Source organism: Suncus etruscus, chromosome 1 (genome assembly GCF_024139225.1).
Source record: "Suncus etruscus isolate mSunEtr1 chromosome 1, mSunEtr1.pri.cur, whole genome shotgun sequence".
NCBI classification, from domain to species: Eukaryota; Metazoa; Chordata; class Mammalia; order Eulipotyphla; family Soricidae; genus Suncus; species Suncus etruscus.
This window is the reverse complement of record NC_064848.1, coordinates 15,631,004-15,656,642: the sequence shown is the minus strand read 5'-3', so window position 1 is coordinate 15,656,642 and position 25,639 is coordinate 15,631,004. Positions and strand designations below refer to the sequence as shown.

The 25,639-nt window shown below is 48.5% G+C and overlaps 1 protein-coding gene across 1 annotated transcript; it reads left to right on the top strand.

Annotated features, from left to right (window-relative positions):
* The first annotated feature begins 1,073 nt into the window (after positions 1–1,073).
* ZNF398 (zinc finger protein 398) lies at positions 1,074–17,869 on the top strand. The gene is made up of 6 exons (XM_049769413.1): positions 1,074–1,115; positions 5,505–5,894; positions 11,331–11,457; positions 12,259–12,378; positions 16,377–16,493; positions 16,681–17,869. The coding sequence occupies exons 1-6, from the start codon at positions 1,092–1,094 to the stop codon at positions 17,835–17,837; spliced, it is 1,935 nt and encodes a 644-aa protein (XP_049625370.1). The 5' UTR covers positions 1,074–1,091; the 3' UTR covers positions 17,838–17,869.
* The last annotated feature ends 7,770 nt before the right edge of the window (positions 17,870–25,639 follow it).

The window sequence follows — 25,639 nt, the reverse complement described above, 5'->3', positions numbered from 1 at the left end:
ATTTAAGTAGACCTTAAATTATACCCTAAAGTTGCAGCTAATCTAAAAATAGGGTAGCCCCAACACCACGGGGTTTTCATGCTAATGTGATTTAGCCACTGTGGTTGGGCACGGATGCTTGTTGGAAGGTGGGCTTGATATCAGGCCCCTTGATACCCAGTCAGCTAGAAATAAGACTATGTTGGAACTTCAGGGCTGTGTGGTCCTTGTCCAGCTCAAACCTCCCCACTTTCCACCCATCTAAAGATAACCTAAAATGGCTCTAAAAGATAAAAGTGCTTCTTTCCAGTCCAGCACCAGCACAGGCCTTGCCAAAACAGGACCTGCCAAAACAGGAGCTGAGATGCAACAGAGACCAATGACAGAGGTCCCCAACCTGGGCCACACAAGCAACCAACCACATTAACAATTCCTGTAAATGCTACAACATCGGGGTCATTTTCGCTTCTCAGTCTACACCAGCCCATTTCCACCAGCCCTCTAGGCATTATTTTATTAATTTAATGCGATTTAATGTTGCACTGGTGAAGAGATTTATATATATATATTATATTATATATAAAAAATCAAGAGATAGAAAAGAGTTCTTGCTAATAAGATGGACAGATTCAATAGTCATACATTCCTTTAGAATGAAAAGTTAATAAACTTTATATATTATTTAATTTTAAAAGGAGTATTAGAAATTGTTATAAAAGGGTTTAAAAAAAGCTTAATATAGTCCCATCAGTTTATCTCTGCTTCCATTTGTTTAGAGAGTCCCGTGCCTTGAAGGCATTCCGCAGGGGAAGGCGCTCCCAGAACCCGACAGAACCCCAACTCCCGGGCTAGACCTTCAATAAAGGCCCAGAGGTGGTTGGGCCCGGGTGGAGGCAGGACGAGCTTGGGTTCCGAGTCGGAGCGCGGCAGTGGACGCTGGGGCCGCCAGAGGGCGCGCTGGCGCGGCGGGATGCTACGCGGGCCTGGGGCGCGTCTAGGCAGCTGCGTGCTCTGTGCCCACCAGGCACCAGCCACTGCTGCTAGGCTCCTGTGGGCCCAGCGAGCGCCGCGTCCCGAAGTGCCCAGCCGACCCGATCCGACAGCGCAGCGCCATGGCCGAGGCGGCCGCGGCCCCGGTAAGCGCCCTCGAGCTCAGTGGGCCTGCCCCGAGGGCCCCCAGAAATCCACCGCGCTCTGGGGGAGACAGCTGCAGGCTCGGGGCACCCCCCGCAGCCTCTGATTTCTGCACCCCCAGCTCGCGAAGGAGAAAAGGGAAATGCACAACTAACTGGCAGGGAAGTGAGCCTGAGACCTGCCAGCCAGGGGACAGGCAGAGGGAAAAGAGGGGGGCAGGAGGGTGAGGAAGAGCAGCGGGGCTGCTCTGTCTGTCTGTCTGTCTGTCTGTCTGTCTGTCTGTCTGTCTGTCTGTCTGTCTGTCTGTCTGTCGTCTGTCTCTAGCAGCCGAACTTTCTTTTCTGTCTGTCTTGTCTCTCTCCTAAATATAACCAAGAAGCGCCCTGAGCACAGAGCCAGGAATAACTCTTGAGCACTATCAGGTATTTTCCAAAACAGAAATCTTTTTCAAGAGATGATGATCTGGGACTTTTCTCAGTTCTGTCTACTAGAAAGAGAATGGAAGGCGCACGTAGCACTTTTAAGACTTTTGTTTTTTTCTTGTCATATATAAAATGGGAAAACAAAATATATGGGGCAGAGTCATAGCATAATGGGTAGAGTGTTTGCCTTGCATGCTGTGGATGCTGGTTAGAATCCTGGCATCTCATCGAATCCCCCTAAGTCCTCTAGGAGTAATTCTTGAATGCAGAGTCAAGAAGTAACACCTGAGCACCTCCGGGTATGGCCCAAAAGCAAAACAAAGCAAAACAAAACAAAACAAAGAAAACCCAGGGTAACATTGGTGCTGGGAAATGTGCAATATGAAGTGATGGGTGTTGGACATTGTATGACTGAAACTCAGACATGAACAACTTTGTAATTGTGTATATTCTGGTGATTCAATTAAAAAATTTATTAAGGGCCGGCCTGGTGGCGCTAGAGTAAGGTGCCTGCCTTGCCTGCGCTAGCCTAGGACAGATCGCGGTTCAATTCCCCCGGGTGTCCCATATGGTCCCCCAAGCCAGGCGCGATTTCTGAGCTCATAGCCAGGAGTAACCTCTGAGCGTCACGGGGTGTGGCCCAAAAACCAAAAACATAAAAATAAAAAATAAAAAAATAGTTTTTATTAAATATAGGGGCTGGGGGGCCAGAGCGGTGGCACAAGCAGTAAGGCATCTGCCTTGCCCGTGCTAGCCTAGGATGGACCATGGTTCGATCCCCTGGTGTCCCATAGGGTCCCCCAAGCCAGGAATGATTTCTGAGCGCATAGCTGGGACTAATCCCTGAGCATCACCGGGTGTGGTCCAAAAACCAAAAATAAATAAATAAAATAGGGGCTGGAGCGATAGCATAGAGGTAGGTCATTTGCCTTACACATGGCCAACACAGGACAGACAGTGGTTTGATTCCTGGCATCCTATATGGTTCTCTGAGCCTGCTAGGAGCGATTTTTGAGCACAGAGCCAGGAGTAACCCTGAGCGCTGCCCGGTGTGACCCAAAAACCATACAGAGGCTTCTGAGTGGTGTTTTTTTTTTTTTTTTTTTTGGGAGGGGTACATTTTGCAGGGTTACTCCTGGCTCTGCACTCAGGAATTACTCCTGGCGGGCACAGGGGTACCATATGGGATGTTTTGAATCGAACCAGGGTAGGCTGTGTGCAAGGCAAACACCTTCCCCACTGTTCTATCCAGCCCATTCTGTGTGTTTTTGATACACTCAGCATCTCTCAATAGAAATGACCACATCCCAAATGCTTAGAATCTCTTTGTTAGTGGTGACCAGTTGAACAGTCGATGCCTGTAATATAGTGAACTCACCAGAAAGAGTAAACTATAGACCCTAACAGAGTGGTCAGCGGCCCTGAAATGTGGGAGGATTTGGCCTGGATAGTAGCTGAGGGGAGATGAGTTTTAGATGGGATGGGTCTTCTTGTGGAAAGGGAAGCAAAGGTAAACCTTGAAAGGATTTGCAGTGAAAGGAGAGAACTGAAAGTCTGGGTCATTTTATATCCATTTTCTCAGGGGAGGAGGCTGTGGTTGGGCGTGCACAGATAAGCTCATGGTGATCCTGGAACCCACTACTACATGAGTAGTCCACCTCCCTGAATAAGTTTGTCCTTTACTGAGCTCTCATGGGTTTTTTTTTGTTTTGTTTTGTTTTTTGTTTGTTTGTTTTTGGGTCACACCCAGCAGCACTCAGGGCTTACACCTGGCTCTACGCTCAGAAATCACTCCTGGCAGGCTCGGGGGACCATATGGGATGCTGGGAATTCAAACCACTGTTATTCTGCATGCAAGGCAAACACCCTAACTCCATGCTGTCTCTCCGGTCCCCTCCTCATGTTTTGTTTTGTTTTGGGATTGCTCCTGGTTCTGCATTTAGGAATTACTCCTGGCAGTGATCTGGGAACCATATGGGATGTTGGGGATTATAACCCCTGTCAACATTGTGCAAGGGAAACACTTTACTGGTTTTACTATCTGGCCACTCTCATGTTTTTGCTTTAAAAGAGATTCTTCCTTGGATTGTAGGGGTTGTTGGGCTACACCCAGCAGTGCTCTTTGCCCAGGTGTGACCTCTGGACATGCTTGAGGACCATGGGCCACATTCGGTGGTACTCAAGTCTCACTTCTGGTGGGCTTGAGGGACCATATGGTATGCTGGGGATCAACCCTATTACTCTAGCCCCAAGGGAGTCTCTCTCTCTCTCTCTCTTTCTCTCTCTCTCTCTCTCTCTCTCTCTCTCTCTCTCTCTTGTTTTTTTTTTTGGGGGGGGGTCACACCCAGCAACACTCAGGGGTTACTCCTGTCTCTATGCTCAGAAATCGCCCCTGGCAGGCACGGGGGACCATATAGGGTGCTGGGATTCCGTTCTTCTGCATGAAAGGCAAACGCCTTACCTCCATGTTATCTCTCCAGCCCCATCTCTTTTTCAAATTGTTTTGGGGCTACACTTAGGGATAGTTGGTGTTTGAGGAGCCCTGCAGTGCTGGATCTCAAATTAGGCCTCTAAGCCAACAAAGCATATGCTCAGCCTTCTGAACTGTCTCACCCCTCCAGATGGTTTTTTTTTTTCTGGCCACACTCAGCAGTTCTCAGGGGTTACTCTTGGCTCTACACTCAGGAATCATTCCTACTTCTGCTCAGGGAACCCTATGGAAAGTTGGAGATCGAATCAGGGTCGGCCATGTGCAAGACAAGTGTCTTAGCCACTGTACTATCACTCCAATCCCTTCAGAGGCTTTTCATTCATCATCCTCTTGCTGTCGGACTCTTCCAGCTCTACCACGTTTATTGTAAAGCCAGTTAGTGAGGGGTCAGCCTGCTCTTTTTTTTTTCTTTGGTTTTTGGGCTACACCCGGCAGTGCTCAGGGATTACTCCTGGCTGTCTGCTCAGAAATAGCTTAGCTCCTGGCAGGCACGGGGGACCATATGGGACACCAGGATTCGAACCAACCACCTTTGGTCCTGGATCGGCTGCTTGCAAGGCAAACGCCGCTGTGCTATCTCTCCGGGCCCCTGCTCTTTTCTTCTAAGAGATTTTAGGCCCGATTTTCCCCATCTAGAACCCCATGCTGGCTTTAGCTCTCCAGTAATATAGAGGAGGAATGAACAAGTCTGTTCTGCTTTTCTGCTTTATAACCCTCAAATATTTTGAAATAGCTTTCATTTCTGGACTCCACATCCTTGGTGATTAGAGTATGACTGGGTGACATGGATGTTTTCTGTATGCTTGGTAGCATTCAGGGCCCAAGGACCTGAGCTCAGGGGAACTGGAAGCTGGGACAAAGAGGGGAGGAGGCATCAGCACCGTGGAGCCAGGGTCCACCTTCTCCCCTAGTCTGCTTGACATGCCTGTACCAGATTCAGCTTCTCTTTTTTTTTTTTGTTTGTTTGTTTTCATTTTTTGAGTCACACCCAGCAGTGATCTGGGGCTACTCTGGGCTCTATGCTCAGAAATAGCCCCCGGCAGGCTCAGGGGACCATATGGGATGCCAGGATTCGAACCACCGTCCTTCTGCATCCAAGAAGTTTTTATCTCCATGCTATCTCTCCGACATAGATTTAGCTTCTTTTAATGCTCTACTTGATCCTTTCCAGAAACTTTGAAGCTGTTTCCCAGCTTGTTGGTATCCCTGGACTCCATCAGCGTCAGTACTCAGCCATCCTTGGCTTCATCTCCGTAGGCCTTATCTGTTCGGCCTTAGGGTGCCTTCTGACATTCAGTGTTTTTTTGTTTTGTTTTGTTTTTTCCTTTTTGGGGTCACGTTCAGTGATGCTCAGGGCTGAGTTCTGATTCTGTACCCAGGCATCACATCTGGCAGGTCACCATGGGTTGGCTGCAATGCAAGGATAGTGTCTTACCTGCTGAACATGGTGTCTTGTCCCTTCTCTCTCCTGACGATAGACTCCGGACTGGGACTCCGAGTGTCTCACCTCCCTGCAGGCCCTACCAATGCCTCCAGTGGCCCATGATGCCCACCTGCAGACAGCTGCCATCTCCCTGTGGACTGTGGTGGCTGCTGTGCAGGCCATTGAGAGGAAGGTGGAGGTTCACAGCCGGCGACTCTTGCACCTGGAGGGACACACGGGCAGCGCTGAGAAGAAGCTGGCCAGCTGCGAGAAGACAGTGGCTGACCTGGGCAGCCAGCTGGAGGGCAAGTGGGCCGTGCTTGGGACGCTGCTGCAGGAGTACGGGCTGCTGCAGCGGCGCCTGGAGAACATGGAGAATCTGCTTCGGAACCGCAACTTCTGGATCCTGCGGCTGCCCCCTGGCATTAAAGGGGACATCCCCAAGGTAGGCACGCTTGCTCCCAGGCTGTGTGGGGGTTGCCATTCCTTAAGACTGGCCATCAGGCATAATCTTGGTCCAGCAGTAGGTCTGATTTTGGTTTGGGGATTTTTCTTGCCATGTGCCCTGGGTTGCTTAGGGTCTTTTTCCTGCCAGGCATCATCTTTTGGGCACTATTGATGGCAGGGATTGAATCAAGTCTGTGGCATGGACCATTGGTGGCTCCTCCTTGAATGCGGGTTATTTAACTAATAATAACAAATTGTCATGTGAAAGCCAATGCCTTAATCCTTTTACTTTCTCCAGCATCCTGGGTTTTTGTTTTTTTTTTAGTTCGCACACAGTGGTGCTCAGGGTTACTCCTGTCTCTGCATTCAGGGGTCACTCCTGAGGGGCTCAGGGAGCCATAATTGATGCCAGGGATCAAACCCAGGTTGATTCTGTGCAAGGCAAGAACCCTACTTCTGTACTATCTCTCCAGTCCCTATCTCTGACTTGTTTGCTGATGGTTTTGTGCTTACTTGAGGGCCATTTGTGTCACAATCGAGTACCCGCTTGAAGTGGTTTGTTTTGGTATTGGGGCCAGACCTGGCTGTGCGTCGGAATTACTTCTGATAGTGATTGGGGAGCCTTATGGGGTATCTGAGATCAGGACCAAAACCTAGGTTGGCCTTGTACAATGCAGGCGCCCTGCTTACTCAACGATCTGTCCAGCTCCATGAAGTGTTAAATCTTTCTAGTCCAGAGTTCAGAGGCAGGGGCAATAGTGCAGCAGGTAGGATGTTTTCCTTGCACACAGCCGACGTGGGTTTGATTCCCAGCACCCCATATGGTCCCTGTACAGTGCCAGAGATTCCTGAGTGCAAAGACAAGAACTACCCCTGAGCATTGACAGATGTATCCCAAACCCCCTTAAAAAATGAACGAAAAACCTTCAGTCTAGAGTTTGGCGATCTTTATCTTTTGTCTTCTTTTTCCTACCCATTTTACTTCTTTGCTAACCTCCCTGTGCCTACGTTGATGTAGAGTCTCAATCTTTTTTTTTTGTTTTGTTTTGTTTTTTGTTTTCTGTTTTTGGGCCACACCCAGCAGTGCTCAGGGGTTACTCCTGGCTGTCTGCTCAGAAATAGCTTCTGGCAGGCATGGGGGACCATATGGGACACCGGGATTTGAACCAACCACCTTTGGTCCTGGATTGGCTGCTTGCAAGGTAAATGCCGCTGTGCTATCTCTCCGGGCCCAGAGTCTCAATCTTGGTACCAGAACCCTCACTTATCTGAGATCACACAGCTCCTAAGCCTAGATCAGGCATTCATTTCCTAAGCCTGGGGCCCTGGGGCACATATTCTCAGCTAGGGGTGCCGAGTCTTGGCCTTCTGGCAGATGCTTGGCCAGGAGCACTGTGAAGGAGAGTCAGAAGCAAGGTAAGAGGCAATGAGACATGCATGGCATCTGGGCCAGTTATGCCACTAAATGAGGGAGTGGAGGGATAGAGGGGGTGGGCAGAGAAATGGGGAGGTCAGTGCAATTGGGGAGAAAAAGAAAGAAGACAGCTGTAGTATAGGGTCACATCCAGGGAAACCTGTCATTCCGGGGGTCCTGGAAAATGAGATGAGTGTGATCAGTACAAAAGATTATGGTGCCAGTGTGGAAAGGCTGTGTAAGACATGAGTGTGTGGATAGATGGACATGTGAGATGTCACCAACAGCTAGGGTTTTATTTGTGTACCAGGAGCCCCTCCAAAAGTTGTAAAACAGTATGGAGGATGCTTGCCTTGTACTAGACAGTCCCGATTCGACCCCTAGCACCCCTTAAGGTCTCCCTCAAGTACTAGTAGGAATGATAACTGAGTGCAGAGCCATGAGTAAGCCCTGAGCACTACCAAGTGTGGCCCAAAAAGCAAACCAAAGGTTTTTTTTTGTTTTTGTTTTTGGGCCACACCTAGTGGTGCTCAGGGGTTACTCCTGGCTATCTGCTCAGAAATAGCTCCTGGCGGGCCGGAGAGATAGCATGGAGGTAAGGCGTTTGCCTTTCATGCAGAAGGTCATCAGTTCGAATCCCGGCGTCCCAGATAGTCCCCCGTGCCTGCCAGGAGCAATTTCTGAGCATGAAGCCAGGAGTAACCCCTGAGCACTGCCGGGTGTGACCCAAAAACCACAAAAAAAAAAAAGAAATAGCTCCTGGCAGGCACGGGGACCATATGGGATGCCGGGATTCGAACCAACCACCTTAGGTCTTAGGATCGGCTGCTTGCAAGGCAAACACATCTCTCCGGCCCCAAAGTTTTTTTTTTTTATTATTATTTAAAATTCATGTTTACTATGAGAATAGCAGCAAAAGGTAAGTTAAAGTAGCTATTTTTTTCACTTTGCTAAGTGGATCACATTTAAATTCTTCCTCGACAGAAGCATATATATGTGATTTAGAGATTTCATCTTGAAATTAGTATTAATTTAACATTAAAGTAGGTTGGAAACTGGGAAAAATACATGTGTCCTTACTTCATTGAAACTGCTCTTATTTATGGGGCCAGAGAGATAGCACAATAATAGGGCATTTGCCTTTCACGCAGCCAATACAGGATGGATGGTGCTTCAAATTCTGGCATCTCATATGGTCCCCCGGAGCCTGCCAAGAGCAATTTCTTAGTGTAGAACCAGGAGTAAACCCTAAGCCACTGGGTGTGATAAAAAAAAAAAAAGAAAAGAAAAGAAAAAAAAAAAAGAGAAAAAAAATGAGAAAAAAAAAGAAAAGAAAAAAAGAAGGAGGAGGAGGAAGAGGAAGAAGAAGAAGAAGGAAGAAGGAAGAAGAAGAAGAAGAGGAGGAGGAGGAGGAAGAGGAAGAAGAAGAGGAAGAGGAAGAGGAAGAAGAAGAAGAGAAGAAGAAGAAGAAGAAGGAAGAAGAAGAAGAAGAAGAAGAAGGAAGAAGAAGAAGAGAAGAAGAAGAAGAAGAAGAAGAAGAAGAAGAAGGAAGAGGAGGAGGAGGAGGAAGAGGAAGAAGAAGAGGAAGAGGAAGAAGAAGAGAAGAAGAAGGAAGAAGAAGAAGAAGAGAAGAAGAAGGAGAAGGAGGAGGAGGAGGAAGAGGAAGAAGAAGGAAGAAGAAAAGAAGAAGAAGAAGAAGAAGAAGAAGAAGAAGAAGAAGAAGAAGAGAAGAAGAAGAAGAAGAGGAGGAGGAGGAGGAGGAGAAGAAGAAGAAGAAGGAAGAAGAAGAAGAAGAAGAGAAGAAGAAGGAGGAGGAGGAGGAGGAGGAAGAAGAAGAAAGAAGAAAGAAGAAGGAAGAAGAAGAAAATGCTCTTATTTGCCCTTTTTTCATGAATACCAAAGTCAAACTAATTTGGACCAGAACAATAGTACATTGGTCTGGAGCTTGCCTTGTAGTCAGCTGATCCAAGTTGAATCCCTGGCATTCCATATGGACCCCTGTGCATTGCCAGGAGTAATCCCATAGCACAATCCTTGAGGGGGATAAAACCAAGTTCATCCACATACAAGGCAACTACTGTCTTTCTGGCCCCACAGATGATGGATTATTGTCTTTGTCTCTAACTTTATTTTCCCATTTCCACCATTTATTTATTTATTTTTGGGTCACACCTGAGAGTGCTCAGGGGTTACTCCTGGCTCTGTGCTCAGAAATTGCTCCTGGCAGGCACAGGAGACCATATGGAATGCTGGGATTCGAACCACCATCTGCCCTGGATTAGCTATGTGCAAGACAAATGCTCTACCACTGTGCTATCACTCCGGCCCCCTCCACCATGTATTTATTTACATGGTATATGGCTTCAGAGATGGTATAGTGGGTAGGGCTCTTGCCTTGCATACAGCTGACCTGGCTTTGATCCTCAATACCACATATGGTCCCCTGATCCCCTCCCAGGAGTGATCCCTGAGCACAGAGCCAGGAGTAACTCTTGAAAATCACCAGATCTGACCCTCCCTCCCAGAGCTGGAGAGATAGTACAAGGATTAAAATTTATGCCTTGCATGTGACCAACCCCAGTTCAATCCCCCTTGTTCAGTCACACCCATGTCCAGCCCTGGAGACACTTAAACACTGCTGGTTCTGGCTCTGCCTTACTGTCAGCATCATCAGCTTGTTATCCCCAGTTACACTGAAGCCTCAGGCCCTCACACTGAATCTCCTACCCAGTTGTTCGAGAACCTTCCAGAGGACCTCCCAGTCTCCTGAGTTCCCAATGCCTGCTACACCCCATCACCCTTGGAAATAAAACTGTAGAATGCCTCTAGATGGGAGAGGAATAAACAGCCAAGTTTCTCTGTTGAGAATGGTTCTATATGAACTCTTCTAGAATCTTCCAACCCTGAGGCTAGAGCAATAGGACAGTGGGTAGGGTGTTTGCCTTGAATGCAGCCAACCCAGGTTTGATTCCTAGCATCCCATATGGTACCTGGAGCCTTGCTAGTTGTAATTCCTAAGTGCAGAGCCAAGAGTTAGCTCTGAATTTTGCCAGGCGTGGCCCAAAACTAAAATAAATAGAAAAATAAGTAAAAATTATAGAATCATGGATCGGAGTGTTAGCACAGTTGTAGGACATTTGCCTTGCACGTGGCCAACCTAGGATGGATCTGGGTTTGATTTTCAGCATCCCATGTGGTCAGCTGAGCTTGCCAGGAGTGATTTCTGAGTGCAAAGCCAGGAGTAACCCTTGAGTGCTGCTGGGTGTGGGAACCCCCCCCCCCCACACACAAATTATAGAATCATCCAGCCCCATTGTAGGTCAATTATTTTTGTTTGTTTTTTTGTTTTTGGGCTACATCTGGCAGTGCTCAGGGGTACCTCCTGGCTCTGTGCTCAGAAATTGCTCCTGGTAGGCACAGGGGACCATATGTGATGCTGGGACTCAAGCCAAAGTCGATCCTGGGTGAGCCACTTGCAAGGCAAATGCCCTACCACTGTGCTATCTCTCCAGCCCCATGTAGGTCTGTTTTTTACTTTTTTTTGGGGAGGGGGAACACACCCAGTGTCACTCAGGGGTTACTCCTGGCTATGCGCTCAGAAATTGCTCCTGGCTTGGGAGACTATATGGGATGTTGGGGATCAAACTGAGGTTCGTCCTGGGTCAGCCCTGTTCAAGGCAACCGCCCTACCGCTGCAATATCACTCCGGCCCTTATTTTTGACTTTTCTTGTTCATTCATTTGAATGCTTCATCCCACTGGGGCAGAGATCTGTGTATGATTGGAGCATAGGATAGATCTCATGCTTAACAAATTCACAGATGAGACATTTCTGTGCCTACCCTTCTCGCGTGTTTCCCATCCCCTTTACCAAACACACAGTCCAGAAGTTGACAATTTTCCCTGGCTCTGTTGGGTGAGCATTTTCTGTCCCCTTCAGTACCTCATGTTGGCTCTGAGACTCCATGAGGTCTCAATGAAGACAGATGTGGGCACTTACCCCGGTCCCTCTGTCTTCCAGGTACCCGTGGCCTTTGATGATTTCTCCATCTACTTTTCCACCCCTGAGTGGGAAAAGTTGGAAAACTGGCAGAAGGAGCTGTACAAGAATATCATGAAGGGAAACTACGAGTCCCTCATCTCCATGGGTGAGGCTGATTTGGGTGGCACCAAGAGGCCCACATTCCTGGCCCACACTCCTGGGGTCCTGCCTGAAGATGCTTCATATTCCAGTTGCCAGCAGACAGTCCTGTCCTGTCTGCAGGGATAAAAAATCTTTGCCCTGCCTGACCAAATTGTTAGGGTCAGTGGTGAAAAAAAATTTTTTTTGTTGTTTTTGGGCCACACCCAGCTGTGCTCAGGGGTTACTCCTGGATGTCTGCTCAGAAATAGCTCCTGGCAGGCACGGGGACCATATGGGACACCGGGATTCGAACCAACCACCTTTGGTCCTGGATTGGCTGCTTGCAAGCAAACGCCGCTGTGCTGTCTCTCCGGGCCCCAGTGGTGAAAATCTGGGGAATTAGGACATTTGCCTTTCATGTTGCCAACCTGGGACAGACCTAGGTTCTATCCCCGGCATCCCATATGGCTCCCTGAGCCTGCCAGGAGCTATTTCTGAGCTCAGGAATAACCCCTAGTGCCACTGGGTGTAGCCCAAAAACAAAAAAAAATTGGGGAAATCTTAACATCCTTCCCACATGGACCTATTCTTCCCCTGTTCTTTGGCTCTAGAACTATGCTTTTAGCTCTGAGTCTGGGGGATCCCCTCCATGGTCTTACAGGCTATTCTGAAGGGTAAAAGTTGTGTACATGGGGTGGTGTAATGTGAGACTTAGGGGCCAGCTGGTAAGACAGGGAGGATGGGGGCAGGCTTGGATAGGGCCATAGACTCTTGTGACTCTTCCTTTATCTCATCATTCACACACACTTCTCTGTTCTCCTTATAGATTATGCCATGAATCAGCCTGATGTCCTGTCTCAGATGCAGCCTGAGGGACAGCATGGAGCTGGACCCGAGGCCCCAGCAGGGCCAGAGACTGGCCAGATTTCAACTAACCCCACTGAAGGTGAGTATGTGTGAGGAGATACCGCCGATTGCAGGCTGGTCATTCCATATGGAATGCCGGAAATCAAATCCAGATCCATTCTGCGTCAGCTACGTGCAAGGCAAACACCCTACTGCTGTGCTATTGCTCTGGCCCCTGTCCTGAGCATTTTCTTTTTCTTTTCTTTCTTTCTTTTTTTCTTTTTCTTTTTTTTTTTTTTTTTTGCCACACCCAGTGACGCTCAGGGGTTATTCCTGGCTATGGGCTCAGAAATTGCTCCTGGCTTGGGGGATTGAACTGCATGCAATCCGTCCTAGGTCAGCTGCATGCCATGCAAACACCCTACCGCTGCACCACCGCTCCGGCCCCAGTTCTGAACATTTCAAACAGAAATGCTGGAAGCAATTGACAGACCAGTCCCTGGCTTTTGCTGCTGACATTTTATCGTGTTTGGGTCTGTGTACTTCTTTTTATCAGTCAATACATCTTGTTTTCTATTTCAAAGTCAGTTCAAATATCAATACATCTCCCTCTAAATAGTTCAGTAGAAATATCAGTAACTTAGAATTCGATTTTGTTTTGTTTTGTTTTTCCTTTGTGGTTTTGGGCCCATGTGGAGCTGTATTCATTCTGTTTTGATGAATATGGTTCTGGTACTAAACTAGGCCACTTATGGGCCCTGCCTGTACTGTGTCCTTTGAACCATCTCACTGACCCTCTTTATTTTTTTATTTGTTTTTTGGCCATACCCAGTAAATCTCAGAGGCTACTTTTAGCCTAGCACTCAGCCTGGCAGTGGTCAGGAGGCCTATCCATGCCTGGAATTGAACCCAGCCTGCTGAGTTCACATTTCAACTCTATTTATTTTCCTTTTGAGGTAAATTTTACAATACTATATAATACAGTGATATCCTTCTATCTTAAGTGAGCATTCCAAGATTCAAAACATGTGTATATTTGCCACATTTTATTCTTTTTTGAGTGGGGGAGTTTGGGCCATACCCAGCGGTACTCAGGGGTTACTCCTGGTTGTCTGCTCAGAAATAGCTCCTGGCAGGCACGGGGGACCATATGGGACACCGGGATTCGAACCAACCACCTTTGATCCTTGATCGGCTGCTTGCAAGGCAAACGCCGCTGTGCTATCTTTCCGGGCCCCACATTTTATTCTTAAGAATTTGTGGGAGCTGGGGCCGGGCGGTGGCGCTAAAGGTAAGGTGCCTGCCTTGCCTGCGCTAGCCTTGGACGGACCACAGTTTGATCCCCCGGTGTCCCATATGGTCCCCCGAGCCGGGAGCAACTTCTGAGCACATAGCCAGGAGTAACCCCTGAGCGTTACCGGGTGTGGCCCAAAAACCAAAAAAAAAAAAAAAAAAAAAAAGAATTTGTGGGAGCTAAGTCGGCTGAAGAGATAGTGGACAGGATGCTTGTCTTGTAGGCAGCCACTAGGTTCAATCCTCAGGATCATCTTAGCACTGCTAGGAGTAATTCCTGAACATCACCAATGTGGCCCCCCAAAAAACCAACAATGTATATTTAGGCAACGATTAGTAGCAGTGTAATACGTTGAATGTGATTAGTTCTATCGCACGAATATAAGTATTGAATCTAAGTCATGTCACAAAGATGGGTGACTCATTATAGATTTGTTTTCGGCCATACTCAGTAAATCTCAGAGGCTACTTTCAGCCTTTTTTGTTTATTTGAGCTCATCCTTACCCAGTATAAATGGGTGTTATTTTGGGGGATAATTAAAGAAAAGATCTATAAGTAATTTGTCTTTATAATGATATATGACAGTTTCATTTGTCCAATTTTTCCTTTTTTAAAAAAATTAGTCTCACAGCCTGCTTAGTTCAGAATACTAAGGGAAATCTTGGGTTCCCTGCTCAGGAAGGCACAGAGTTGGCGACTGGGAAACGAAGACCAGATACTCATAAGTAGGGTTGAAATTCTGTTTCTTTATTGAATGTTACAGCAAGATACATAGGAAATTTCTTGGCAAGGCATCATAATTGCAAAACTGTTAGTTCTCACACTGTACCAGACAAAATGTGTAGGGCAAGCTGCATGCTTATCTTTACAGACCCAAGGCATAGCCTTCAGCCATCTGGACCTGCTAGCAAGGTCAGTTTTCTGAGACTGGTATTTTTATTGTTTTGGCCTTATTCCACTTTATACATTCTGAGCTGAGCTAAAAATATTAACCCTTAATATGACTACACTTAGGCTAACAACAAAGCCAACAATTTTGTAAGATGTAAATAAAGAATTGCTTGCATATACACAACTGCTCGTAACTGGGTGGGTTTACAGAAATCTGAGTGGTCTTTAAGAGATGTTCAAAGAAAGTTCTTAGGATGCTTAGATTTATACCATGACCCCTATTAGTCTTCTCATTTTCCTAAGTGCCCCGTGAACAAGCAGTCAAGGCATATCATTGCCTAGTGCCCTCCCTTGTGGGTGCAGGAGGCTTCTTGAGCCCAGTGCCCTCCCTTGGGGGTATAGGCAGCTAAGGCTTCTCCTTAGCTGATGACCTCCTTAGTTGTGGTCTATGGGTCTGAGTTCCTTACACAGGGGTGGTCATGGCAATAAGCATTGGGTAGAGACCAGAGCAATAGCACAGCAGGTAGGGCATTTGTTTTGCACACTATCAACCTGGGTTTGATTCTCAGAATCCCATATGGTCCCCAAGCCTGCAGGAGTAATTTCTTTTTGTTTTTGTTTTTTTGGTTTTGGTTTTGGTGCCACACCCAGTGATGCTCAGGAGTTACTCTTGGCTATGCGCTCTGAAATCTCTCCGAGCTTGGGGAACCATATGGGACGCTGGGGATCGAACCAGGTCTGTCTTGGATTGGCTGCGTGCAAGGCAAATGCCCTACTGCTATGCTATCACTCTGGCCCCTCCACGAGTAATTTCTTTTTTTTTTTTTTTTTTTTCTTGGTTTTTGGGCCACACCTGGCAGTGCTCAGGGGTTACTCCTGGCTGTCTGCTCAGAAATAGCTCCTGGCAGGCACGGGGGACCATATGGGACACCGGGATTCGAACCAACCACCTTTGGTCCTGGATCGGCTGCTTGCAAGGCAAAAGCCGCTGTGCTATCTCTCCGGGCCCTAATTTCTTTTTGTTTTTTTTTTTGTTTTTTTTTTTTTTGGGTCATACCTGGCAGTACCCAGGGGTTACTCTTGGCTTTATGCTCAGAAATTGCTCCTGGCAGGCTCAGGGGACCATATGGGATGCTGAGATTTGAACCACTGTCCCTCCGCATGCAAGGCAAACGCCTTACCTCCATGCTATCTCTCCAACCCCTAAAGCAGATCTTTTTAAGTACTCTAAATATTTTCTTTTTTTTTTTTTTTTTTTTTTTGGTTTTTGGGCCACACCCTGTGATGCTCAGGGGTTACTCCTGGCTATGCACTCAGAAGTTGCTCCTGGCTTCTTGGGGGACCATATAGGACGCCGGGGGATCGAACCGTGGTCCGTCCTAGGCTAGCGCAGGCACCTTACCTCCAGCGCCACCGCCCGGCCCTCTAAATATTTTCTTATTGACTATTTAGGAGGTTTCCTAAAACTATGATCTATATTTTGAAATTGTCTCATTCCAGGAGTGAGTTAAGCTGAGTATATCATGTGAAAAGCACCCAAGTTTGGTTTCACTTTGAACCAGTGCAACTAGAGGCTGAGTGCATTTTTTCAGACTGATTTAGTTTGGTGGTTCTAGCTGGAGATTAATATTGAGTAGTGTGTTCAGCAAGCGGCAGGATTCTTTTTTTTTGGGGGGGAGGGGTGTTTGGGCCACACCCAGCGGTGCTCAGGGCTGTCTGCTCAGAAATAACTCCTGGCAGGCACGGGGGACCATATGGGACACCGGGATTCGAACCAACCATCTTTGGTCCTGGATCAGCTGTTTGCAAGGCAAACACTGTTGTGCTATCTCTCCGGGCTCCAGCAGGATTCTTTTCAGTCACAGAGACAGTCTATGAAGAGCTTCCAATTTCCCCCTCTTCCCCATGAGCAGAGCCTGGCATTTCCACATCAGACATTCTGTCGTGGATTAAACAAGAGGACGAGCCTCCAGCTGGAACCCCTCCAGAGCCCAAGGAGAGTGACGATGTCTACAAAAGCACCTTTGCTGGTAAGTGATGCCAAGAATGGCAGATCCAAAGCACTGAACCAGGATCACTGCATATGTGGTCTTAGTTAGGCCTTGTCACAGGCTAGAAAGTGGGTGAGGACTAAAGCAATAGTACAGTGGGGTTAGGCATTTGCTTTGCATGCGGCTGACCTGGGCTGCAGATCTGATGCTGAATCGTTCTCTGCAGATGAAGAGCTGGGCATCAAAGCTGAAAGACTGGCCAGGGCATCCCTATGCCATGAAGGTCCTGCCACCTTTGTGTCTCCACCACCGCCTGCACCCACAACCAAGGAGACCTTTCCAGAGGTGGCTTTCAAAGGCCCGCAGCCTACACCCATGGCATCTTTTGGACATGAGGCCCCAGAGCTGGCTGAGGCCCCCGATGGCCCAGTGACATTCCCGCAGCTGGGCAGTTACACGATACCCACACCGGCCTCCGGTGAGCAGCTCTTCGCTGGCCCACACTGTGACAAGGGCCAAAGCCAGGACACACTGCTCAGTCACCAGTGTGGCCACACGGCCGAGCTGGCTCTGCCCTGTGCCCAGTGTCCCAAGCACTTCCCCCCACAACCTGACCTGGCCAGCGGTGTGACCTTAAAGGCCCCCACCTGCCCGCACTGTGCCCGGACATTCACTTACCCATCGCGCCTCAACTGCCATCTGCGTGTGCACAACAGTCCCGAGCGTCCTTTCCCTTGCCCGGACTGTCCCAAGTGCTTCACTGACCAGGCGCGCCTCACCAGCCACCGGCGGGCACACACTGGTGAGCGACCTTTCCGCTGTCCACAGTGCGGCCGCAGCTTCAGCCTCAAGATTAGCCTCCTGCTGCACCAGCGCAGCCATGCCCAGGAGCGGCCCTTCTCCTGCCCGCAGTGTGGCATTGACTTCAATGGCCACTCAGCACTGATTCGCCACCAGATGATCCACACAGGCGAGCGGCCCTACCCGTGCCCAGACTGCAGCAAGAGCTTCATGCGCAAAGAGCACCTGCTGAACCACCGGCGTCTACACACGGGTGAGCGGCCCTTCCAGTGCGCGCAGTGCGGCAAGAGCTTCATCCGTAAACACCACCTCATGAAGCACCAGCGCATCCACACGGGCGAGCGGCCCTACCCCTGTGCCTACTGTGGCCGCAGCTTCCGCTACAAGCAGACACTCAAAGACCACCTGCGCTCGGGCCACAGTGGGGGCTGCAGTGGCGGCGGGGACAGCAACCCAGGCCAGCCTCCAGATCCCCCGGGACCCCTCCTGGCTGGCCTTGAGACCTCGGGACTGGGAGTTAGTACTGAAGGACTGGAGGCCAGCCCCTGGTATGGGGAAGGGAGTGCAGGGGGAGTCTTATGAGTCTCCCTGGTTTGGGGTTGACCTAGGCTCACAGCATGACCGAGATTAAAGCCCCCCCCCCCCCCTTTTTTGATCCACACCCAGGAATGACCAGCCTCTTTGGGGGCCCCGTGCACACCCCAGACCAGTCATGCCAATTGGGAATTTCTCACTATTAGTAGCTGAACACCCAGTTTTGAATCGTGGAGACATGGACTGGTGCCCAGCATTGTCCATGAGGCTAGAAGGCCACCAAAAGGTGTAGCAACCTGTGCTTGCCACAGGGATTGGCCAGATGGGAATAGTTTCGCGACAGAAATGGGGGTTTGGAAGTCTGGCGACATGGGGGCCAGAGAGGGTCTTTCAAGAATTTCTGGAGTTCATGGAGCAAGTACCCAGACTGTCCCCCATCCGCACTCCCACCAGGCATTCCTTTGTCTTGCTTTCAAACCTTGACTCCAGGCTGTCTGCCTTCCAGGGGAACTTCCCTTGGCCAGTGCTCCCTCAATTTCTGGGCATTGGTGACAGTAGAACTGAGTCTAAGGCCTCTGAGGAGAGTTTCCCTCACTTTCACTCACTAGCTCTGAAGTTGCTAGAACCTTTTGGTCAGGTCCTGGTTAAAAAATGAGTAGAGTCCTCGCTGTAGCCTTCAAAAAATCACAGTCCTGGAGAAATGGCAGAGAAGCCTGAACACATCACAAATCCTGTTTCTCTATTGTCATTTATACCTGAGTCGGACCTTTCCCAGCCCCTGCCAGTTGCTTCTCTCCTCCTGTCTGATGTTCCTGCCCAGCTGTTTCCTGAGACCTATGGCCTCTGTTCTCACTCGGTGATGACAGCCTCTTGTCATGCTATAGCCACCAAGAGCCTGTACTTACCCACCTGGTTTTCCCTGCAGGAGGTGGCCGTAGAGTGTTCAGCACTTTTCACTGGCCTGCATCTTGTTTGGCTCTTCAGGCCAGACCACAGCCACCACATGCTTTTGGGTCAGGCCCTTCATTCCCTAAGAGCAGCTAAACCCAGCCCTGTTCCTCAAGTGGCTTTTCAGTGGGGCCAGAGTTCTTTCTACAGATCTTTAATGTTTGTTTGCAAAATGAGGCTGTGAAAGGAAAAAAAAAAAAAACTGAGCCTTGTGAAATAAAGTTAAAGCGGAAAAAAAAAGATAATAGCAATCATGCTACATTCCTTCTGCTGAAATCCTCTCTAGCTCTGGCTTCTCTCCAGGGAAAGGCAAATAAGCCAGAAAAGTCACAACAGACACATTCTTGCTGAAACTTGACCAAGATCAGTATGTGTTTTATTCTTGCTTTGTAGGAGAAGTAAGGGAGATTGAGAATACAGAAACCCAGGGTGGGGGCAAAGAAACTGCCTCTTTCCTCACTCTTGTTTACCGTAAGTCCTCCTAAGATGCTCAGACTAGGCCTGTAAGTGTGGTTTGGGCCACAACCATGATTGCTCAGGGATCCATATGTAGAAGGGGGGTGTGGGAGGGCAGGGTGTGTGTGTGTTAGGCTGTGTTCAATGCAAGCACCCTACCACTTTACTGTTGTGGGGGCCCATTTTCCCCCATTATTCCTAATCCCTCGTGATCCATGGGCTCAGTAGGTAAGTACGTTACTGCAACATTCCAGCTAAATCACGTCCCAAGGTGTCTAGGGAAATCCAGCCACTAGCAAAGCCAGTCAAAGGGAACAGAGCCCAGCATACAAGGTCTAAGCTAAACTGGGTCCACAGCTTAGGCAGACTCAGGCATTCTGAGACTCCCATGGCAAGACCCAGCTTTATCAGTGACTTACCCATGAGTATAGCAGTGCAATCCTATTTTCACTGTGATTGCCTTTGGGAGGTGGGAGCAAACCCCTTTTCTCAATGGGGTTGAGTCAACCAGCTGTGGTCTGGGCCTACCAGAGAACAGATTTCTAAGGTAGGCCTGATGTTGCTCATATTCATCTTTACATTGAGGCTGCAGAGCCTACTAGCAAAGATGAAAAATGTGTGTCTTAACCAGCTTTACACACAAAATGAGTGTGCATAAAGAAACCTCAGAGTGTCCCATAGATCTTCTAGGAACTGGAGGCAGCTGGGATGTGGGCATCTTTCTCATCTTTGTCCACTGTTCACAGGTGATGGAGCACAGCTGCATCCAGGAATCTCTAGCTTTGTTCCCCTAGGACAGTGCTTCTCAATTATTTATTTTCTGTCATGCCCCCCCTAGGAAGAAGAAAACATTTTTTGCGCCCCCCCCCCGCATGACTGTAAATAGTATCTATTAAAAAAAACTTTAACCTGCAAAACAAAAATATATAAAATAATTTGAGCTGATTCTTTAATCAGAGGTGTTGTCTGGATTAATGGCTACAATGAGCACATTTTTGCAATGCATAGCTTTTCGAAGTGGGGTTTGAAGCAGCACACAGCAACTCTCAGCTCCAGAGACATAAACACAGGGCTTAGCTTGTTTTGACAGTGTTTGCCGAGGTCAAATGCGCCCCCTTTACGTAGCCTCGAGCTCCCCCTGGGGGGCACATCCCACTATTTGAGAACCATTGCCCTAGGATGACCCAAGGCCTGTTCCTTTGTGTTTGCTAAGGAATCAAAAAGTGAGGCATGGGGACTGGAGCGGTGGTGCAAGTGATAGGGCATTTGCCTTGCACGTGCTAACCTAGGACAGACCATGGTTTGATCTCCTGGCATCCCATATGGTCCCCCAAGCCAGGAGCGATTTCTGAGTGCATAGCCAGGAATAACCGCTGAGTGTCACTGGGTGTGGCCCAAAAACAAAAAGAAGAAGGAGGGAGACATGGCCAGGATTCTAGGATGAAGCATGTATCCAGATTAGCTTTCAGCACCTCAGTCTCCAGACAATGCAGGTTTGTTTTGGTATGGCCCCAACACACACACCCCAAATGAAAAATAAAGCCAAGGTCCAGAGCAATAGCACAGTGGTAAGGCATTTTGCCTTGCACGCGGTCCACACAGGACAGACCAGGGTTCGAATCCCGGCATCCCATATGGTCCCCTGAGCCTGCCAAGAGTAACTTTCTTTTTTTTTGGGGGGGGGTTGGCTTTTGTTTTTTTTATTATTTTGGTTTTTGGTTTTTGGACCACACTCGTGTGGTGATGCTCCTGGCCATATGCTCAGAAATTGCTCCTGGCTTGGGGGACCATATAGGATGCTGGGGGATCGAACTGCATTCCATTCATTCTAGGCTAGCGCACGAAAGGCAGACGCCTTATGACTTGCGCCACCACTCCGGCCCCTGGGAGTGACTTACTAGCGCAAAGCCAGACGTGACTCCAAACTCCAGATGTGACTCCACCCCTGAACGCCAGATGTGACCCCAAAACAAAACAAAAAATTGGGTCCAGAGAAAGAGCACAGCGGTAGGGCGTTTGCCTTGCGTGCAACCAATCTAGGAGGGATGATGGTTCTAATCCTGGCATCCCATATGACCCCCTGTGCCTGCCAGGAGTGATTTCTGACTGAAGAGCTAGGAGTAACCCCTGAGCGCCATCGGGTGTGACCTCCCCTAAAGCGCCAGATTGGAGGATTAAAATGGGCTTGGGGAAGGGAAGAGAAAAATCAGTTGGAAGATGTAAGTAGAGAAATTCTTCCCCTGTCCTTGCTAATCATAAGCCCAGAGTAGAACCTGGGATACCCAGGCAGGCCATCACAGTGTGTCCTTTGGGAGTGGGGTCTGCTGGAAGGGGTAGGAGTAGCAAGTTCTGACTTGGTCTCTCTCTTATTTGATAGAGAAACATCTGAGCTGAATTGTCCTTGCTTCCCTCATCTTTTCTAACTGAGCAGAGTTCCTGGGTGGAGGGAGGAGAGGAGAGGCACCTGATCTGATTTGGGGGTTTGTTCCTTAAGGGAATTGGAAGTCCATGCCTTTTCCAACCAGGACCAGATGCCCTGACTTCTTTGGGACAGCAAATGTTCACTGCCAACAAAGAAAGCTTTGTTGACAGCAATAACAAAAAGACCCTGAGTTCCTTTATGTGTTCATCCCAGCTAGGATGGGGACCCAGATTTCTGCTCTGTGCTCTTGAGCTGAATCTCTGGCCCCCTGTATTGCCCCTTCACAGGCAACAGGAACTGCCTCTTGAATTAGTTGTTCAGCAGCAATGAAGGAAAGCAAGTCTCTTCCCAAACAGGCTTATGAGAATCTGCCCTCAGGGTTTGGAGAGCCAGGACAGGGTAAATTAAGGTGCTAGTTCAATCTCCAGCACTGCTCTTATTCTCCTAAATATTGCCAGAATCCACTACTTAAAGAGCTAGGAATAGTTCTAGAATACTGCTAGATGTCCTCACCCCCCTATGCCCCATAAATGTTTAAGTCATGTGAAAATATTACATAAACACACATAACTGGTCAGGTTGGCCAGTTTGTCTCATCTTTTTTTTTTTTTTTGGTTTTTGGGTCACACCCGACAGCACTCAGGTTACTCCTGGCAGGCACTGGAAACCATCCATATGCAATGCTGGGATCCGAACCACTGACCTTTAGCATGCAAGGCAAACCGACTTACCTCCATGCTATCTCTCCGGCCCCAGTTTGTCTCTTCTTTTTTGTTAGTTGTTTTTTTTGTTTGTTTGTTTTTGTTTTGGGGCCACACCTGGCAGTGCTCAGGGGTTACTCCTGGCTGTCTGTTCAGAAATAGCTCCTGGCAGGCACGGGGGACCATATGGGACACCGGGATTCAAACCAACCACCTTTGATCCTGGATCGGCTGCTTGCAAGGCAAACACCGCTGTGCTATCTCTCTGGGCCCAGTTTGTCTCTTCTAAGGAAAAAGTTATTTCCCTTTAACCAGGGTCTGAATGATAGCACAATGGGTAGGGATCTTAGGGATCTTGCCTTGCATGCAGCCAACCTGGGTTCGATGCCCAGCATCCCATATGGTCCCCTGAGCATAGCCAGGAGTGATCTCTTAGTATAGAGCCAGGATTTATCACTGAGCTTGCTAGTGTGACAAAACAAAATCAAACCTGGCCAGGCAGAAGCAAAGCACAATAAATGGCATCATGTGCAGCTGTATGGCTTTGTTTGTTCCTTGGCAAAGTGACTCAGAACTACACATTTTAAAAACTGTACTGACGGGCCCGGAGAGATAGCACAGCGGCGTTTGCCTTGCAAGCAGCCAATCCAGGACCAAAGGTGATTGGTTCAAATCCCGGTGTCCCACATGGTCCCCCGTGCCTGCCAGGAGCTATTTCTGAGCAGACAGCCAGGAGTAACCCCTGAGCACCGCCAGGTGTGACCCAAAAAACAAAAAACTGTACTAACATGTCAAGATTGGGGGCCAGAGCCATAGTACATAGTACATAGGAGTCAGCCTGAGCATCATTAAGCATCAAAAAGCCAAGAATGCAGACCATATTTTACTTTGCATCCCTCATGGTGTCATGCTACTAGGCATATGTGTGCTTGATAGGTAATTGTGCAGCTGGAAGACCATCCAGGTAAGGGTTAAAAGCCAGATTTGGGGCTAGGGATGTAGTTCAGCAGTAGAAAACTTGTCTTTCACATGGGAGGCCCTGGCTATACTCTGTGGCACTCCAAAAAGGGAAACAAATGGATTCTGGTCCTGGTCTTACATTTTCCACCAACCAGCTATAGAGTGACAATGACCTGGACAAAGTTTATCCACCTAATTGTGTGCAGACCAAGGTACCACAACAGATCTATTCGAATGCAAGTCCTAGAACTCAGGAGTTTACTCATGGCTTCTGATTTGAATTCAGATCTGCTGAATTCAAAGTTCAGATCCCCTTGGAGATGCAAATAGAGGCCGGTATCCTTGTGGAATGAAGATCTCATTCTAGCCATGTTATCATCATCCCTTCAAAGCCACACAGACAACATTTGATAAAACTACACGTTTTTGTGGTATATATTTGGGAGGAGGGTGCTCAGATGTCTCTTCTCAGGGCTCACTACTGGTGGTGCTAGGAGAACCATCTGGGGTTCCGGGAATTAAACCCACCCATGTTGACAAGATGCCTTACATATCTCTGGTCCCTAAAACTGCACATTTTTTGTTTTGTTTTGAGACTATACCAGCTGTATTTAGGGATTACTCTTGGCTCTATCTTCAGGGATTATTCCTAGCAGTGCTGGAGGTCCATATGGGATGTCAGGGATTGAATCTGGGCCAACAGCATTCAAAGCAAGCACCCTACCCATTGTACTATTACTTGGACCCTGTAGTTTTTTTTTGTTTGTTTGTTTTTTGTTTTGGTCACACCCGGCGCAATGCTCAGGGGTTACTCCTGGCTCCATGCTCAGAAATTGCTCCTGGCAGGCACGGGGGGGGGGGGGGGGGGGGACCATATGGGATGCTGGGATTCGAACCGATGACCTTCTGCATGAAAGGCAAACGCCTTACCTCCATGCTATCTCTCCAGCCCCCCCTGTAGCTTTTCTTGTTGTTTTGTTTTTTATGGGCCACACCCAGTGACGCTCAAGGGTTACTCCTGACTATGCGCTCAAAAATCGCTCCTGGTTTGGGGGACCTTATGGAATGCGGGTGGAGGGGTGGGGGTGATCATCCTAGGCTAGCGCTTGCGAGGCTGATGCCTTACCTCTAGCACCACCGCTTTAGCCCCTCCCTGTAGCATTTTTAATGCTTTTGTAATGAAAATGTCCTTTGCAGGAAGACAGGAGCTCTGTTTTTTTTTTTTTCTCCCCTTCTTGGTGTGAGGATAAAATCCATCTTCACAAGCTCCTAAAGGATCCTGATTGCAGCTGGTAGAGGGTAAGTATGGCTGGTTCTCCAAAGGAGAGGGGATCAAGACTTTGAGGCTGGGGGCAGAAAGATAGCACAACAGTACGGTGTTTGCCTAGCATGAAGCTGATCAAGACGGACCTGGCTTTGATTCCCAGCATCCCATATGTTTCATGCCCGCCCCCCCCCCACCCTGCCTGCCAGGAAAAAAAGCAAAAAAAGAAGGAAGATTTTGAGGCTGTCTTGTCCCATTATTCTGTGGGCATCCCCACAGCATTTGCTTATTTTTGTTTTTGTTTTTTAGGGGCCACGGCCAGCCATTTTCAGGAATCACTCCTAGAGCATTTTGGGGACCATATGAGGTGCCAGGGATCAAACTTGGACTGGCTGCATGCAAGACAAGTGCCCTACCTCCTGTACTATCACTCTGGCCCCAGATCAGAGATCTCAGAGGAATTAGCTCATTGCAATAATGGAAGCCAAAATATCCCAGGAGCTGCCTGCGTTTTGCCAGTTGCAAAGGCTAACGGTGTCTTTGGCTCTGAGTCCAAAGGTCCCCTGGCCAGGAGCGCTGAGAGGAACCATGAAGTCCTACTGGTGGCCCCCCTCTAGGGGGGCCAGGGGGCGGGGCCCCATACCAGAACAGAGTGGACTCATTTTTCCAGTCTTTTTTGTTTTGTGGAGGCCCTCAAGGGATAGAGGATGCACACCCACAGGGGGGGAAATCTTCCTTAAACTTCCTATCATTCAGATGCTAATAATTGGGGGGTGAGGGGACAAGGTCCTGATAAACCCAGAAAGACAGTTTCTCTAGCTCTCTAGTTTCACTAGCTCTCTAGCCCTTTGTGTCGGACACTGATATTCAACAACAACCAACAGGTGAGTGATCTGGCATTTCTGAATTCCCTCTCAACTTCTCCAACATAATTTTTTTTTTCCTTTTGGCTACATCCAGTGATACTCTGGCTCTGTGCTCAGGGATCACTGCTGGTAGGCTCTGAGGACCATTTGGGATACCCAGAATTGAACCCAGGTTTGGCCCTATGTAAAACAAGTAGCCTTCTCGCTGTGCTATCTTCCCTGCCGGCCCCTTC

Coding starts and splice junctions, on each gene's coding strand:
- ZNF398 (XM_049769413.1), top strand. CDS start 1,092: ATGGCCGAGGCGGCCGCGGCCCCG. Junction 1,116..5,504: donor CCGAGGCGGCCGCGGCCCCG/GTAAGCGCCCTC, acceptor TCCTGACGATAG/ACTCCGGACTGGGACTCCGA. Junction 11,458..12,258: donor CGAGTCCCTCATCTCCATGG/GTGAGGCTGATT, acceptor TTCTCCTTATAG/ATTATGCCATGAATCAGCCT.